General features: G+C 50.7%; 1 protein-coding gene across 1 annotated transcript; it reads right to left on the reverse strand.

The window, feature by feature from the left end:
• Nucleotides 1-362: 362 nt before the first annotated feature.
• LOC129343061 (cytochrome P450 2G1-like) lies at nt 363-15,463 on the reverse strand. Its single transcript, XM_054999039.1, has 9 exons — nt 15,250-15,463; nt 12,371-12,533; nt 12,136-12,285; nt 9,127-9,287; nt 8,181-8,357; nt 6,703-6,844; nt 5,296-5,483; nt 3,797-3,938; nt 363-1,467 (listed from the first exon to the last, which is right to left on the reverse strand). The coding sequence occupies exons 1-9, from the start codon at nt 15,427-15,429 to the stop codon at nt 1,250-1,252; spliced, it is 1,521 nt and encodes a 506-aa protein (XP_054855014.1). The 5' UTR covers nt 15,430-15,463; the 3' UTR covers nt 363-1,249.
• Nucleotides 15,464-15,738: the final 275 nt, after the last annotated feature.

Below are 15,738 nucleotides of genomic sequence, written 5' to 3' on the forward strand. Positions count from 1 at the left end.
ATACCGTAGCCCTGGCTTGTTGTCTTTACTGTGGAAACTTCTAGCAAGGCTTCTGTGGTCACTTTTACAACTAGCTTTTGTATATTTGAGAGTATCTTGATTTTTAAATAACAGCAGCACAATACCTTGGGAAGAGAAAGAAAGCACAGCATGGAAGACTGCCTTCCGGAAGAACCCAGACTTGCTATGTGTATTTCTTGGCCATCTTACCCTACGGAATTTCTGCCTAAGACGAGGCTACTGAAGTCCCAGCAAAGGACGCCGACCGTATCTATAAATCACATTTGGGTGAACGCACCAGGCAAATGTGTGCTCTTAGAGACGATGGCCCTTCCTCCTTGGTGCTCAAGCGATGACTTCAGCAAGGTGCAAGCTTTTATTGCATAATTCACAGCCGATACAATTACTTGAGTCCATTTTAAATGAAGGTCTACAGACTTCAATGATGAACTAACTTAAACAGATAAGCATTATGTCTATTGTACGGCCAGCGGGGAGGGGATTGTTGAGATATTTCTGGCAAAACGGGAACTAGAGTAAAGAGGCTGCCATTTGGACTTGCGGCAGAACTAAGGTAGTGTTGCTTCTCACAGTTCACAGACTGGTAGGGGCTTAGAGGTGGAGAGGCTCCGCCCTGCCTTTGGGAATCATCATTATTGCTGATTGAGAAAACGTAGATGCGGCACCCTCTTCTCATCTCTTCCTTGGTGGGCACAGCATTAGGAAGTGCCAAGTAAGGGCTGAGTCGCACCACCTGCCAGGTGGGCCTTTTGGGTGCGTCAGCTGTGGCTGACCAGTGGAGTGAGTCACCCGTTACTACATTGGCTAATGAGCAGTGCTTGCGAGGAGAACTGATAGCATTGTGATGGAGGGCCCATTGTTTAATAGTCACAAACCAGAAGTAAATGCATGGCTTTCAAAGAAGATGATATCAAGGTCACCTCAAAGTTTAGAACACGCTCCATTTTTTTGGCAAGCAGATAAAATTCAAAGAGGAAAGGAGATCCCCCCCCCGTACTGCTGTTACTGGTTGGGACATGGGAACTGCTAAGCAGGGTTTGACCCCTTTTTCCTGGCTGTGCACCCCCCCACCCCCGCACATGGTCCATGTTTGGGAACGAGTGCCAATCTGAGTCCATGGGACAAAGTGTGGTTGCAATTTTTAAAAGCCCCTTTGTCACAACTAGCAAAATTCACAACCCTCTCCCCCCGTGCTCTGGAAGTCTTGCTTGTGCAGCTGATGAGAGTCTTATTTGTGAAAAAGCGGTCTGGGCTTGACCTCTGCTCTGCGTGGGATCATTGACATCTGGTACATGGGGGCAACGTTGCCAATGCCGCTCTCCAGGGGAGTTGTGTCGATGTCCGCGGGGGGCACAAGGGGCTGCAGCCGGTAGCTCTGAAGGACAGTGGTGAAGAACAGGAAAAGCTCCATGCGGGCCAAGGCCTCACCAAGGCAGATTCGCTTCCCTGCAACAAGAGAGAAGGAGAAGGGGGTGGGGGGGGGAGCATGATCAACAGAGAGAGCAGAGCACATTTTTACAGTGAGACACCTGGATCGGATCAGGGAACTTTCCAAAGGCATCCTCAGACTGGCTGATTTTCATGGAGTTTGTACCTAGAAATACCACAAATGGCTCATGCAATTCCTCAGTCGTTGTACGATCTGTACCAGTTAGTGTTTCACTTGGGATTTTATGAAATTGAAAGTTATTATTTGAACGGACAGGAATGAACTTTCCCATGCCACCTCTGGCGTATGCATGACAAATAGCTCAATTATCACACTCAAAAGCCCTTCCTGGCCTTGGCCCCTCATACCTGTTCCACCACAGCAGCTTTGCTCATCTGGGCAGGGCCGCCCTGCAGGTGGGCAAAATCAACAGCTGCCCGTACAGGGGCTTTCTCTGTGGTGGCCCCTGCCCTGTGGAATGGCCTGCCTGAGGAGGTCAGGAAAGTCTCCACTCTCCTGGCCTCCTGCAAACTGTGCAAGACTGAATTGTTCAGTTAATATGAGGGGCCTCCCAGATTCCTTAAAGGTCTATCACCTTCTGAATGATGCCCTGTCTAAAACCACCAAGAATGTAGCAATGTTTCTCTATACAGCTATAAAATTCCACCCGGAGTGGTTCCAGAAATAACTGTTTTTCTATGTTTTTTGTATTGTGTATGTTGTGCTGACTGATGCCAATAAAGGCTAACTGACTGAATTATTCAGGAGGGCTCTCTACCCAGATTATAAGGCTATGTCGTAAAAAGTAGCTCAGAGAGGTGCCTCGGTAAGGACAGTGACTATACACTACTCTGTGGGGTACTGTCTGCTGATGTAGACACACATCTACTAGGGAGTTTCCACTTTGCTAAACGTGCCAGGGAAATTAGCTGTGCTCAGTGAATGTTTGAGCTGTTGGTTATGTTGTATTTTCACTTGCACTGTGCAATCCATCTTGGATCTAAGTGAGAAAGGCAGACTATATATACTGATGATGATATCTCACTTTGCCCTGTTCCTTCATCACCAGTAACTTTTTCCAGCTGATATTGCCCATGTCAGCCCATTGCTTGTCTTCTGTGCATCAGCTTGTGTGAGGGGAGGGGGCAGTATTCGTGTTGCTGGTTTTGATCTTATTCGTTCCAACGTATTACAGTCTCACAGAGCTGTCTTTCGGCTGCCCACCCTGCATCATCAAAGCTGTTAATGTATATGAGAGATTGCAGAACTACTTGTGCTCCTATTTAGCAATTAGAAGAAAAGAGCATGATCCCAGATTCTTGGAAAGAGAAGAAACCTTTGAGCTACAAACAAAGTCAGATTTAGGGAGCGGTACTCCCCTGTACCATTGGGCACCACTCACAAGCTATCTACACAACCATCCCTTTCACCAGGGCTTTTTTTCAGCGGGAACATGGTGGAATGGAGTTTCGGCACCTCTTGAAAATGGTCACATGGCCGGTGGCCCCACCCCCTGATCTCCAGACAGAGGGGAGTTTAGATTGCCCTCTGCACCGCTGGAGCAGCGCAGACGGCAATCTAAACTCCCCTCTGTCTGGAGATCAGGGGGCGGGGCCACTGGCCATGTGACCATTTTCGCTGAGGGCAATTTAAACTTTAAAAAACTCCCCCCTTGTTCCAGCTCGCCCAAAGTGACGTCATTGTACCACCTCTTTTCCCAGAAAAAAGCCCTGCCTTTCACAATGGAGATGAACATGACAAACATTTCATTCTTGCCGGCCTGAGTGTTGTGCGTATGTCTAGTTTGTATGCATGTCAGAGCATGGACACAAAACCTCCACATGGGGCCAGAACAAAATTGAAAACAATACAAATAATGCCACAACCCCATTCACACAATGCTCATTTATGGTGTATCCAGAGTGTGCTTCAGAGGCATGAAATGGGCAACAAGCCATTCAAAAACAAGGTGTTGAAAAGCTGGTGAAGTGGTGGGGGGCAGAGGCCCCAGAGACCCACGTCCCACGTGCCACCCCTTGGTCTAAGGCCCACTTCGACTGCAAACATACCCCGGGCGGCGCAGGACCAAGCCAAACCTCTGAGCTGGAGTTGGAGTTGGTTTTATATGTTACTGGATGTTTTTCTTTGGACACCTTAGTGCCAGAAAATAGGCCTGTAAATGTTAAAAACTTAAGGCTGCGGTGTAAAGAAGGGTCGGAGAAGAATGCGAGTCCTGACAAACGTGGAAGTCTCCTTACCTGAGCAAGACCTCCGTTCACAAGCATGTTACTCCCCTCCTGCCCCGAATGCGATTTCCCCTCATTTGCAAGAGGGCACGTGGTTTACCTGAGGAGAAGGGCACGAAGGCATCGCTCTTCTTGAAGCATCCATTCTCATCCAGAAAATTTTCTGGGTTGAAGGATCCCGGATTTTTAAATTTTGTGGGGTCGTTCAAGACGGTGGTGAGCAGTGGGTAGATTTCTGTTCCCTGGGCAAGAGAGAATTTCTAAAGCCAGACTGTCACCCCCTCGGTGTCAAAGCAACCAAGACCGAGCGAGCCACACACCCACTCTATCCCTCAGCAGACGGCCTCTTCCTCCTCCTCCTCAGGTTATCAGAAAATACTGGACACGCTTGCTAAAAATTTACCAACTCCCTCACATGTCCACATGCTATGGGAAATTTATTGATGACATTCTATATTATATATTTTCTTTATTAATAACAGATTACAACCTTTTTGGTCCTGGCTCCCACCTGGTGGAACACTGTCTGCTGAAATCAGGGCCTGGCAGGACTTACTATCCTTCCACCGGGCCTGCAAGACAGAGTTGTTCCGCCAGGCATATGGCTGAGGCTGGGCCTCCGCCGGCGTGAAAAAAGGGGTGTATAAAATCTTAACCCTCCCTGTGAAGGCTGTCCACCATCCTGTTTTAAATGTGTATGGATTTTATTGTATTTTAATATGTTGTTGTTACTGTATTTTGTATTTTAATATGTTGTTATCTGCCCTGAGCCTGCTCGCAGGGAGGCCGGAATAGAAATTTGAAATAAATAAATTAAATAATACCAGACTGTCTGGTTCAAAACTGGGCACCTGGCAACCCTACCTCCTCAGCCCCCTTCTTCCTCCCACTTCCAGCTGTGTGTTCCTTTCTTTCTACAGTAGTTAAGATACAGCCACAGAGGTTGCCAACCCCCCAGGGCTGCCCGTCACATGACTTGCCCTCTGACCAGGAGTGCCATGTGACTGCATCAGTTGGCCTGCAGAAATGGCCCAAGGACTCCAGATGTGTTCCGGGGCTGCTGGGGCCACATAGGGTGGGAGGAGGAAGGTGAACTCTGCCTTTGGAAGGGGAAGGAGTTCCACCTCTGGCAGCTGCGGTTGGACCTACAGAAAAACGGGGGCTTCTCAGCAAGGAAGGAGCTGCCCTCACCAGGCCCCACAGCAGAGCAGAGAGCCAAGAATCTGGTGAGGCCAGCTTGGTTCAGGGCCAGGAATTGGCAGGCGAGGCAGGAGAGAGACCCACACCCTTCCCCTTCCATCCACCACACCTGAACCCAGCACTCTTGATCAGAACTCTGAACTCCTTGTGGGCAGCTGGTCCTTTTTTCTATATCAATATATAGCCAGCACTGCAGCCTAAGGCCAGCATTTCATTGATTGCTCTCATATGCTTTTGTTGTGCCACTCTGCTGACTAAATTCCATAGGTTAAGCTGTACAAAAAATCACAGATCTGTTGGCTGCACAGCACAAAGTCAAATGCTGAGAACATATTGTTGCTAACTAACCCGTTTCAAGAACCTCACATTGGTCTGCTCTTCCACATCACCTGGACCTACCTTTGGGATGAGGTAGCCTCTGAACTGGGTGTCGCAGGTGACCATGTGTGGTATATTTATGGGACTGAGGTCGCTCACGCGTTGCACTTCGTGGATGACGGCATCCACGTAGGGCATCTGGTTCCGGTCTTCGATGTTTGGAGCCCGGTCACGGCCAATCACCTGGTCCATTTCCTCGTGCATCTTTGCTGTGAAACACATTGTTCATTGACTTAGCTTCCTCAACAGTTCCTTAACATGGATCATCCAGGAGAGAGAGCGAAGCAATGCAGAAAAACCAGGCTACATTTTGAAAGCATTTGCCCTGGAGACGTTGGTTTTAAAATGGCATTTTGCAAAGCACCCATAAACCAAGGCAGTTATCTTGCTTTGTCAGATTATGCAGTACACATGCTTTCTAAAACCAAAAATGGACAAATCCTCATTCAGTCAGGAGGTGCCTTGAGCAGCCTTGGCCACTAACTCCTTCTTAGCCTAACCTACCTCACAGGGTTGTGAGGGTGAAACAGAGGGGAGCAGCACCAGCAGCGGCGCCAGCCGGTGGGCTGGGTGCCCCCATGCGCACGCAGCGGCCTGCGTGATGATGTCACGTGTGACGTCATCACGGGAGTGTGTGCGCCACCAGCCCAATGGCTGCGGCGGGTGGCTGGGACGGCACGCAGGTGGCCTCCGAGCTCTCCCGCTCGGTTGCCCTGTGCTGCCGCAGATGCCTGCCCGCGGCCAGGGGCGTGTGCTGGCAGTGGCGGTGGCGGCATGGGCAGGAGGGCTAGGAGGCTGCTGCTCCATGGCACGCGCTCCCGCCCCCTGCGCCTCCTCTAGCGCCCCCTCCGGCACCCCGCACCCTGAGGCCACCGCCTACCTGGCCTCAATGGGCGTGCCGGCCCTGAGCAGCACATAATCTGCCTGAGATCCTGGGAAGGAGGGCAGGAGAAAAAACAAACTCAGGCTAGAAGAGAATGTGATCGAAACATAAAAGACACCCCCTCCCCCCCAAGATAATGGCAATGAATCTCTCTCACTGACGGGCACACTCTGACACATGCACATGCCCGCATAGCTTAGTAGCACCTCCATGTGCAGAGGCAGCGTATCTCTGGATGCCAGGTGCTGGCTTTTGCCTTTCCTGGGCTTCCCAGGGGCATTTCATTGGCCACTGCTGGAAACCGGATGTTGGACTAGTTGGTCCTCTGATCTGATCCAAAAGCAGCGATTCTTTTGGAGAAGCCTGGCCTCAGTTTATCTAGGGCTCTTTTTAAAAACGTGCCCCCTTTCTAAACTGGAAAGAGGCAAGGTCTTGCACTACTGCACAGACATACGCAGAGCGAAGCCCCTCAGATACCCTCCTCAGGGCAGTCGCTCCTCGGCCCAGGGTGTGTCCCGATACCCCCAAGGCTGCCCTCTCTGTACCTTGCACCTGGGGGTATTTCATCAGGAGGAGGAACCCGTATCTCAGGGTGGAGCTGACTGTCTCTGTCCCAGCAAAGAACAGGTTGAGGGTGGTGAGCTCCAGATTCTTGACATTGAATTCGCTGGAGGGGTTGTTCTTTTCCTGAAGGGAAACAGAAGCAAGAGATCATGAGGACATTCGCTGGCTTTTTCCTTGCCGTTCGTGGTGGGGGTGGGAAAGTGAGTTATATTTGGAGGGGAAACATGAGGCAGGAGAACTGGATCCCTGTCTTAGGGGCCTGATTCCCTCCCCGTTGTTGCAGGGGTGCAAAGCAGGTAAAATAAGTGGTTGGCCTACGGCTACAAGCCATTGCTGGGGAGAATCCCCCCTGCCCTGTCCTCTCAGGCCCTGTGGCGGCCCGGAGATGCTTCCCCTCCCGTGACGAGGCTGCTAAGGCGACCCACCTGGCCTCTGAGCTCTTGGAAGGGCCTCAGCACCTGGCAGGCCTCTGCTAGGCACATGCACAGACCGAATATTTCTTTTGTCTCCAGTGGGGAAGACAGAGCCCCGTGGTGCAGAGTGGTAAACTGCAGTACTGCAGCCAAAGCTCTGCTCACGACCTGAGTTCGATCCTGGTAGAAGCCGGGTTCAGGTAGCCAGCTCAAGGTTGACTCAGCCTTCCATCCTTCCGAAATCGGTAAAATGAGTACCCAGTTTCCTGGGGGTAAAGTGTAGATGACTGGGGAAGGCAATAGCAAACCACCCTGTAAAAAGTCTGCCAAGAAAACATCGTGATGCGACATCCCCCCATGGGTCAGTAATGACTCGGTGCTCGCACAGGGAACTATGTTTACCTTTTACTCCAATGGAGGTGGGTGGTTCCTATCCTTCCAGCTGTGCAGAACACGGAGGGGGGGGGTCACCTTTGTGTCTGACTCTGTTGTGCTGATTTTGTTGTCCACACAGAGGCCAGGAGATGAGATAAAGTGATGGGTTGAAATAAAGTGATATTATCTTAAGCTGGGCCTGCTTATCTTTGCTGAGAACATGGGCAAGCTTTTAAGATTCACAGGAATCTTAATCAGATAGAATGGAAGGAGAACAGTGTGTATGTGTGCACAAAGAGCAAATTAGGTTCTCAATGAAAATCTTGCTCTCCTGATAATGGGTTGTTTGCAAAAATGATTTGCGTTGCTGCTAAAAGGCTTTCTACGAAGCCCAAGTTACCAAAAGTGGCCGGAAACATTTTCATGTCTGATAACAAATCCCCAGTCTTGATTTTTTAAGCTGTTTTTAAAAAAGGAGGTGCTGTGTTTTGCTTCCTTGGCACATCTTTTGCAAGCACTGAATGCCAAATATTTTGTAAAAGCTGCAACAGCCACCTGCCAAAGCTGCTGAGTGTGCAGCCGGCCCCTTGGCCAGCCTGGGATCTCCTGTCTCTGCCAAGCCCTGTGTGGTCAGCTGGGCAGCCCCCTTCCACGTGCCCGCAGCAGGATACCTTTTCCATCTGGATGAGGAAGCAGTCGATGAAGTCCCGGGGGGAGTTGGGGTCTAGAGTTTTGCGGTTCTTCTCCACTCTCTTGGCAATGAAGCGCCTTACGTCTTCCAGGAGATCGTAGACTTTGGTGTGGGGGCCAGGGAAGTACTTCAGGAAGCTGGCATAGATGTCGTAGAACTGCAGGAGGGGAAACGGGGGCCAAGGAGCAGGTGATGAGCAATTGCTGCAGCAGGGGTGGGTGCTCAGCAGAGATCACACCTCAGGCAGTTACACCTGAGGGGCATGAAAAGCCACCAGGAAATCATGTGGGTCTTTTTAGCATCCTGCCCCCCACAGGTCAAAACAAGGGGCAGAGTAGGGTTTCTAGGTCCCCTTACCCTCCTGGCGGGAGGGGAAGAGACCTGGCTCTTACCTGTTTCTTCTCCTTTTCATGTACTATTTTCAGTGACATCACTGTGCAAAACTGTATGCACGCTTCACAGCAGGCTGATTTGGGCCTCAAACAAGCCCAATTTGGCCCGTTTGGGGCCCAGATCAGCCTGCAGCGAAGTGTGGGAGTGCTCTCAGGGTGGCGCCATGACACCAATGACGTCGTCGTGCCACCCTGGGAGCATGCCGTGGAGGCCCGTTCCCAAGCATTTCTCCCCTGCTGGCCAGGGAAGTGGAGGTGGGGGGCAGAGGGTGAAAGTGGGAGATCCCTTGCTCCCTTCGGGGGAATAGGATCCCTAGGGCAGAGGGACTGAGGGCAGTGGGCTAGAAAAACAGGAAGGAAGGAAGTGGGATCTGGTAAGAAAGGGGGAGGGTGGATTTTACACACAGATTTTAAATAGGTGGCAGCTCTCTGCCAAATGTTATTTGGCCATACTTGTGGGGTGTTTGCTCCTGTCCCAGCCAGGAGATTCCTTCCACCTGTTGGCAGCTGTTTCTTGGGGGGGGGGGGCGCTACCTGGGCCCAGGCCGTATTCATCTCCCGGAAGCTGTTGTTCATCATCTCCATCATGGCCTGGAACTCCTCGTCTTGGTAGTCAAAGCGGTCGCCAAAGACGATGGAGCAGATGATGTTGGAGACTGCGCGGCTCAAGAAGTAGGTGGGCTCAAAAGGCTTCTCTGGAAGAGGACAAGGCCAGAGAGACAGAAGGAAGAGTTGTCATGTGAGACCAGTCTTGGAAGTTCAGAATAATTGCCAAGTCCACACCCACCCCAATGCCTCCTCTGAGGACATGTCCTTCCTTCTCTCTGCGTAGATCTATAGCAGTCACCTATCCAAAATGGAGTAAATTCCTCTAACGATAGGACCATTTCATACTGCAAAGAGCTTAGGATCAGTGGACTGTTCGGTCCAAGATTCCTGGCCTCTCAGTCTATCCCCATGACCAGGGCTTTTTTCCTGGGAAAAGAGGTGGTGGAACTCAGTGGTGGAACTCAGGACTGCACAATGACATCACTTTGGTTCAGCTGGAACAAGGGGGGAGTTTTTTAAAGTTTAAATCGCCCTCGGCGAAAATGGTCACATGGCCAGTGGCCCCGCCCCCTGATCTCCAGACAGAGGGGAGTTTAGATTGCCCTCCACACCGCTGAGCGGTGTGGAGGGCAATCTAAACTCCCCTCTGTCTGGAGATCAGGGGGCGGGGCCACTGGCCATGTGACCATTTTCAAGAGGTGCCAGAACTCCGTTCCACCACGTTCCAGCTGAAAAAAAGCCCTGCCCATGACCAAAAGAAGGGGAATGTGTCTGAAGGAGGAGAGATGTCCCTGCATCGGCCTTGAAAGTCAGGAAATGGTTTTGTTCAGGGCTGGAAGAGGTGAGCTTCTTGCCTAGGTTATTAACAGTCGAACCTGCCCTCACATTAATTGGAAAGCTTATGAATATGGCGATATCATAAGCTCCTCTTCTCATGTGTTTTAAAACATAGAAGCACCGCCTGGCAAGGCAAAAAATGGCTATCAACTCCCAACCGTGTGAGTCACCAGGCAAGACTAGCTTTCTGCCTTGCAACACCAGAGTTAAGCAAAGATCCTAAGACAATAGGGTCTTCCAGGAGTTCCTGAATTAATCACCTCCACACCCTCCCAATCTTCCCCTTATCCATGCTCCCATTCCAAAATATTCAGAGCTCTGAAGGCTGTTCTCATCCATCCGTCGCAGATCATCAATCATTGATAACTTTAGTTTCACCCAGGCAGGGCTGGATCTAGGGTTGTGAGTGCCCAGGGCAACCCAAGACCGGCATTTCCCCCCCGCGCGTACTCCTGGCACTGCATGATGATGTCACTTCCATGACATCATCACGCAGGGCTGGAGGTGCGCCGCTTGTGTGGTAAGCTGGCCACCCCAGCTCATGGTGCACCGCGGAGCTGGCAGCGGCAGAGCGGGTGGCTGAGCGGAGGGCTGGGAGGCCGCCCACGCCGTTCGCCTGCCCCACTGACGGGGCAGCTGGCTTGCCGCGCACGCCCAGTCCTCCGCTCAGCCGCCCGCGCTGCCTCCGCCAGCTCCAGTGCGCGCCCAGTGGCTGGCAGCCGTGCCCAGTGCCCCCTCTTTGGCGGCACCAGGGGCAGACTACCCCCCCTGCCCCCCCCCCCGTCGATCCAGCCCTGCGCCCAGGAAGGTTTAATCAAATCTTCCCAGTTTTATTGCCTTGTTCTGGAGAGAGCTTTTTGGGCATAAGGTGCAATCCTGCCCCAGGGTACATTCCACAGTATAATTGGGCTACCCTTCCGCCATAGCTGTCTGCGTGCTCATGGATCCAACACCCACCCTCAGATGCATGTCTGAGCCTCTCATTTTCCTGCCGTGAAGCACGGGTTGCTCAATGCTACTCTCACACAGATGCCCCCTTCTTTTCTAGACTGGTGATTTTCACCCAACCCTCTACCTCTCTCCATTTTTCCTGTTTTCTAGTTAGCTCTGTTTGTGTGCTGTGTGTGTTTTGTATGCAATTGGTCTTTATTATTTTACAAATAAAACCTCTCTTTGGTTGAACATCTGTTTGTTTATTAAAGAGTTCTCTGGAGGAACAATCCCCCTATTCACAGGTGAAAGATCTTGCACGTTACCCCCTCTCACTGCCTTTCCTGGCATGCTAATTCACCAAACGTGCAAGGAGACCCCCATTTGGGTAACGAGGTGGAGGGGGGCAGAAAAGGGTCTATGAAATGGGGAGGGCTGCCAAGGGAACATAAACACGCCTATCTCCCTGGCTTCTATCACGTCTTTAGCAGCAGCTGGATCTGCCAGGAGCAGCAGCAAAAGAAGCTTTTTACCCCCCAGGAATGAAGCTGATGCCTGCAGCTGCTGTGAAAGGCACAAGCCTGCCAAAAAGTAGGCAACTTTGCTGGGAGCTGGCAGAATCACCTGAGGACGGGTGTGTGTGAGAGAGAGCGTGCACGTATTCACAAGACCCCCCCTTCTCTCTCTGGAGATCTTGCCACCCTACAAGAAGGCCTTTGTGCCTCCACCTGAGCTCCACCTGCAGGGCTTTTTTTCTGGGAAAAGAGGTGGTGGAACTCAGTGGGTTGCCCTCGGGGAAAATGGTCACATGGCTGGTGGCCCCGCCCCCTGATCTCCAGACAGAAGGGAGTTTAGATTGCCCTCCGTGCCGCTCAGCGGAGGGCAATCTCAACTCCCCTCTGTCTGGAGATCAGGGGGCGGGGCCACCAGCCATGTGACCATTTTCAAGAGGTTCCGGAACTCAGTTCCCCCGTGTTCCCACTGAAAAAAGCCCTGTCCACCTGTATCATTTTGAATAATGCAAGTACAGTCAAGGTGTCCCACTGTTCTCTTCTCCAAACGGAAGCAATCCAGGCAACTGTTTCTGCTTGGAACTCCCCACATCATGTGGCACAGCTAACAGCACCCTGGCCTGTATGCATGTATGCATGTACAATCAAGATGCAGATGACTAATGGGAATCTTAGCAAGGGGCTTTCGAGGCAAGTGGGAAGCAGAGACCCTCACCATCGGTCTTCCGGAATTCCTCCAGCAGGAACTGAGCTTCCTCCTGGATCCTCTGCTCGATACTTTTCTTCCCCATCCCAAAATTCCTCAAGATGGCGAGGCAGAACCGTCGCAGCTGCTTCCAGCGCTCTCCATTGGCAAACACCACCCCTAGGGAAACAGGATCCCGATGTTAATGGCAATCAGAAACAACCCAAAGAGTGCCCTCGGGGAGAGGCCAAAACGAGTGCCTCACCGTATTCTTGGAAGGTCCTTTCCAAGGTAGGCATGGTCTTCCTTCCGCTGAATTCCTCCGCCTTGTCTACCAGGGCCTCCTTCACAGCATCGTGCCCACACAAAACCACCACCGGGCGAGTTCCAAAATAGACAGTGAACACTGGGCCATATTTTTCACGTAGCTGCATAAGAAACAAGAACAGAAATTCATTTTTTAAAAAGTGGAATCATCTCTGTATCCTGTTACTCTCTTTCTTCTTATATTGCTAACCAAACACACACAATTTGTTGCCATAGTTGCAAATTGCAATGGTCACCCCCCAAAAGACAAATAAGTGAGTTCCCGATCAAATCAAGCCTCAATTCTCCCTAGAAGCTAAAATTAAAAAAACGGAAGTTGTCGTATTTTGGTCACGTCATTTGAAGACAAGACTCTCTGGAAAAGTCAATAATGCTAGGAAAAGTGGAAGGCAATAGGACAAGAGGAAGACCCAAAATGAGATGGCTGGACTCAACCAAAGAAGCCACGTCCTCCAGTTTGCAGGATCTGAGCAAGGCTGTTAATGAGAGGACGTTTTGGAGGTTTTCCACTCAGAGGGTCAACATAGAGTGGAGGTGACTTGATGGCACATAACACACACCATCAACACCTTTAGGAGAAGGGAGGAGGGCTGGCCAGTCAGTAGCTATTAGCCACAATGACAGCAAAGTGGAGCCTCCATGCTCAGAGCCACAGTTACCAGGTGCTGGGAAGAAGGACCCGAGGGAGTGTTTCTGCATCTTGCCCTTCTTGGCTTCTCGACAGCTTCTCTGGGTTATTTGACTGTTGGAGACGGGCTGCTTATCAAAGTGGACCTTTGGTCTGACCCACCGAAGCACATTTTTCCCTTCTGGGGTGTTTACCTTCCGTACCACAAGTAGGCCCAACAGGTCACCTCATCGCTCTGCGACTTGGCAGCCCTGCTCCTTATCCCTAAACTGAGATTTGATCAGAGGCCCTTGGGACATACATTCCAGGGCTGAGCCCTGGCATTAAAAGGCCCGGTTTTTGCATCAAGTGCTGTGCAAATTATATGGAAGTGAGAGTAACTTTCCCTTCTAGCAGTGGTAATTTTGATCCTGCCAACACAAACAGGGAGTGTTGGTGGTGCTGATGCTCTCCCAAGAGAGGCTGGCAGCTTTGATAGAAAGTCTTACACAATAATTTGCGGTTGAGGCAGAAATGCTGTGATTTTGTTCTTTGAAAAGTCACCGTTGAGAAGCTAAAGAGCAGAGAGACCTGGGCCAATCAGGTTAGGTGCAGGAAATCTCTGGATGTGGATCTCAAGATTTTTTTCTTTAATGCAGCGTGCGATGTGTGTGTGGATCTTAATTTGATAAGAGCAGTAATGAGGGGTGAAGGGAACTAATAGTTCCCTCCCCCCAGCCCCTTTCCTGATCAAAATCACACACACACACACACACACACACATTTGCTGCCTCGGCTGCTTTTCTTCCCTCAAGGGAAAAGAAAACAGCAATATACCTACAAAAATATCAGCAGAATTTCTGGGAAACTCTCTGCTATGTTGCCATACGGGAGCTTTGTCACCAAACACAAATCTTGACTCTGACAGGGAGATATCATTTAACTCTTTCCCCAAGGCCCAGTCTTCCCAGGACAGGCCCTCAAAGGACAGTAACAATAAAGAGGGGATTTCAGACAGAAACAAATACAGGGGTGGGGTGGGGTCAATTAATTGCTCATTTGAATGAAATCATAATCTGAGAACAGAGAAGGAGGAAAGGAAACAAACTGCAAAAGAGAGAAAGGGTTTGCTAGGAAACCAAACCAAATGCCGGATTTCCCTGATAATATTTTCTAAAGGGTAGTATCTTAAAAGGAACTGTTGTAAAACAAAATCTTTGTCAGAGTATTTGGAAGTGAAATGAACAGTAATCACATCCAGCATCTGTTTACGGAGAGGATTTATACCCTGCCTCTCCAATCCGTTTGTTTCAGGTGAGTAGCTGTGTTGTCCGTAGTAGAAGAGCAAGATTTGGGTCCAGGAACTCCCAACTAGATTTCCAGGCTATGAGCTTGCGAGAGTCTGAATACTCAATAAGTCTGAATACTCAAAATGCCAGAAAGAGATTGAGTGTTCAAACTTATCTCAGACAAAGGGAGCTCTGACTCTTGCAAGCTCATAGCCTGGAAATCTGGTGGGTCATTAGGGAGTTCCTGGACCCAAATCTTGTTCTTCTACTACAGACAACACAGCTACTCACCTGAAACAAACAGATTTATTGAAGCAGAAGCTTTCATGGCACAGATACCACTTCCTTGGATGCACAAAACCTCAATGGTCCTTACAACGGGTGGGCTCTTTCTGCTGCAGCCGCCACTTGGCAGGCATTTTACAATCTCCTTTTTACTTTTCATCAGCCAGTCTGTAAAGCTGGCCATACGAACACTCAGCAGATCTAAAAAACCCGCCGTTTGACCAATTTACACCAGGACAGGAATAAGCGAGCATTTGGGGTTCCCAGAAGGCCAAGCTGGAAAGCTTGCGTATGAGGCCTAAGCCAAGTGAAATTGCTCCAGGAAGAGAGAATCGTGGGACCTGTTCCATCCCGAGAGACACAAAACAGAAGAAGAGACACAAGAGAGGAGGGCCAAAGGGAAAGCGACAGCCCTCTGGCTGGAGGGATACGGAGGCAAGCAGAGGAAGGTAGAGATAGGCAGGATGTTGGAGTTGCCTGCAAAGGAATGGACAAGAAGGGATGGGGAAAGCAGGCAGAGGACAGGGTGAGCGGAAACGGGCAGCCAGGTCCTGTCACAAATCCTGGTGATTTCCTCCAAGCTGAATTAAGCCGGCAAAGCCCTTGCGTCCCATTCCGAGGTTCTCCAAGACTCACCTTGAGGAGAGACTTGCAGGTTTCCGATGCCGTGATCTGCAGGAAATTCCCTACCAGGGGCAGGGGAGTGGGGCCCGGGGGCAGCCTCCCGTGGGACGACTTTTTCCTCCTGGCTGATATGAAGACAAGGCAGGAAAGGTAGACGGCCAGCAAGAGAGTGACTGCGCTAGCCAGCTCCATGCTGGAGGCTGCTCTCGTCCTCCTCCTCCTCCTCTCCCCAATGTGGTGGCCTGGCTCATTTTGCCGGGTTCGATGTATTTATTCAGGCATCAGTTTGGCACCGCCTTCTGTATTACGCAATAGGCAATCATGTTGTGTGCTTACTCTCATAAACTCGTGCCAAATATAATAGACTAGAAACAAAGCCTGTTGTGCAAATAAATACAACGGGCTCTAGAAAGCTGGGGCTGGGGAGGATTGGAGAGGGGGGGTCTGGGAAGGGCTGGCTGGCAGGCAGGGGGGGCTGGGGAGGGCTGAGAGGCAGGAGGC

The sequence above is a fragment of the Eublepharis macularius genome, chromosome 15, assembly GCF_028583425.1.
Source record: "Eublepharis macularius isolate TG4126 chromosome 15, MPM_Emac_v1.0, whole genome shotgun sequence".
In the NCBI taxonomy this organism is placed as follows: Eukaryota; Metazoa; Chordata; class Lepidosauria; order Squamata; family Eublepharidae; genus Eublepharis; species Eublepharis macularius.

Bases quoted from the DNA above. Each gene is read 5' to 3' on its own strand.
- LOC129343061 (XM_054999039.1), bottom strand. From the start codon at position 15,429: ATGGAGCTGGCTAGCGCAGTCACTCTCTTGCTGGCCGTCTACCTTTCC. The intron at 5,484-6,702 runs GTACAGAGAGGG...TGTGTTTCACAG, and splicing joins GAAATACCCCCAGGTGCAAG to CAAAGATGCACGAGGAAATG. The intron at 1,468-3,796 runs GTAAACCACGTG...CTCTTGTTGCAG, and splicing joins CTTCGTGCCCTTCTCCTCAG to GGAAGCGAATCTGCCTTGGT.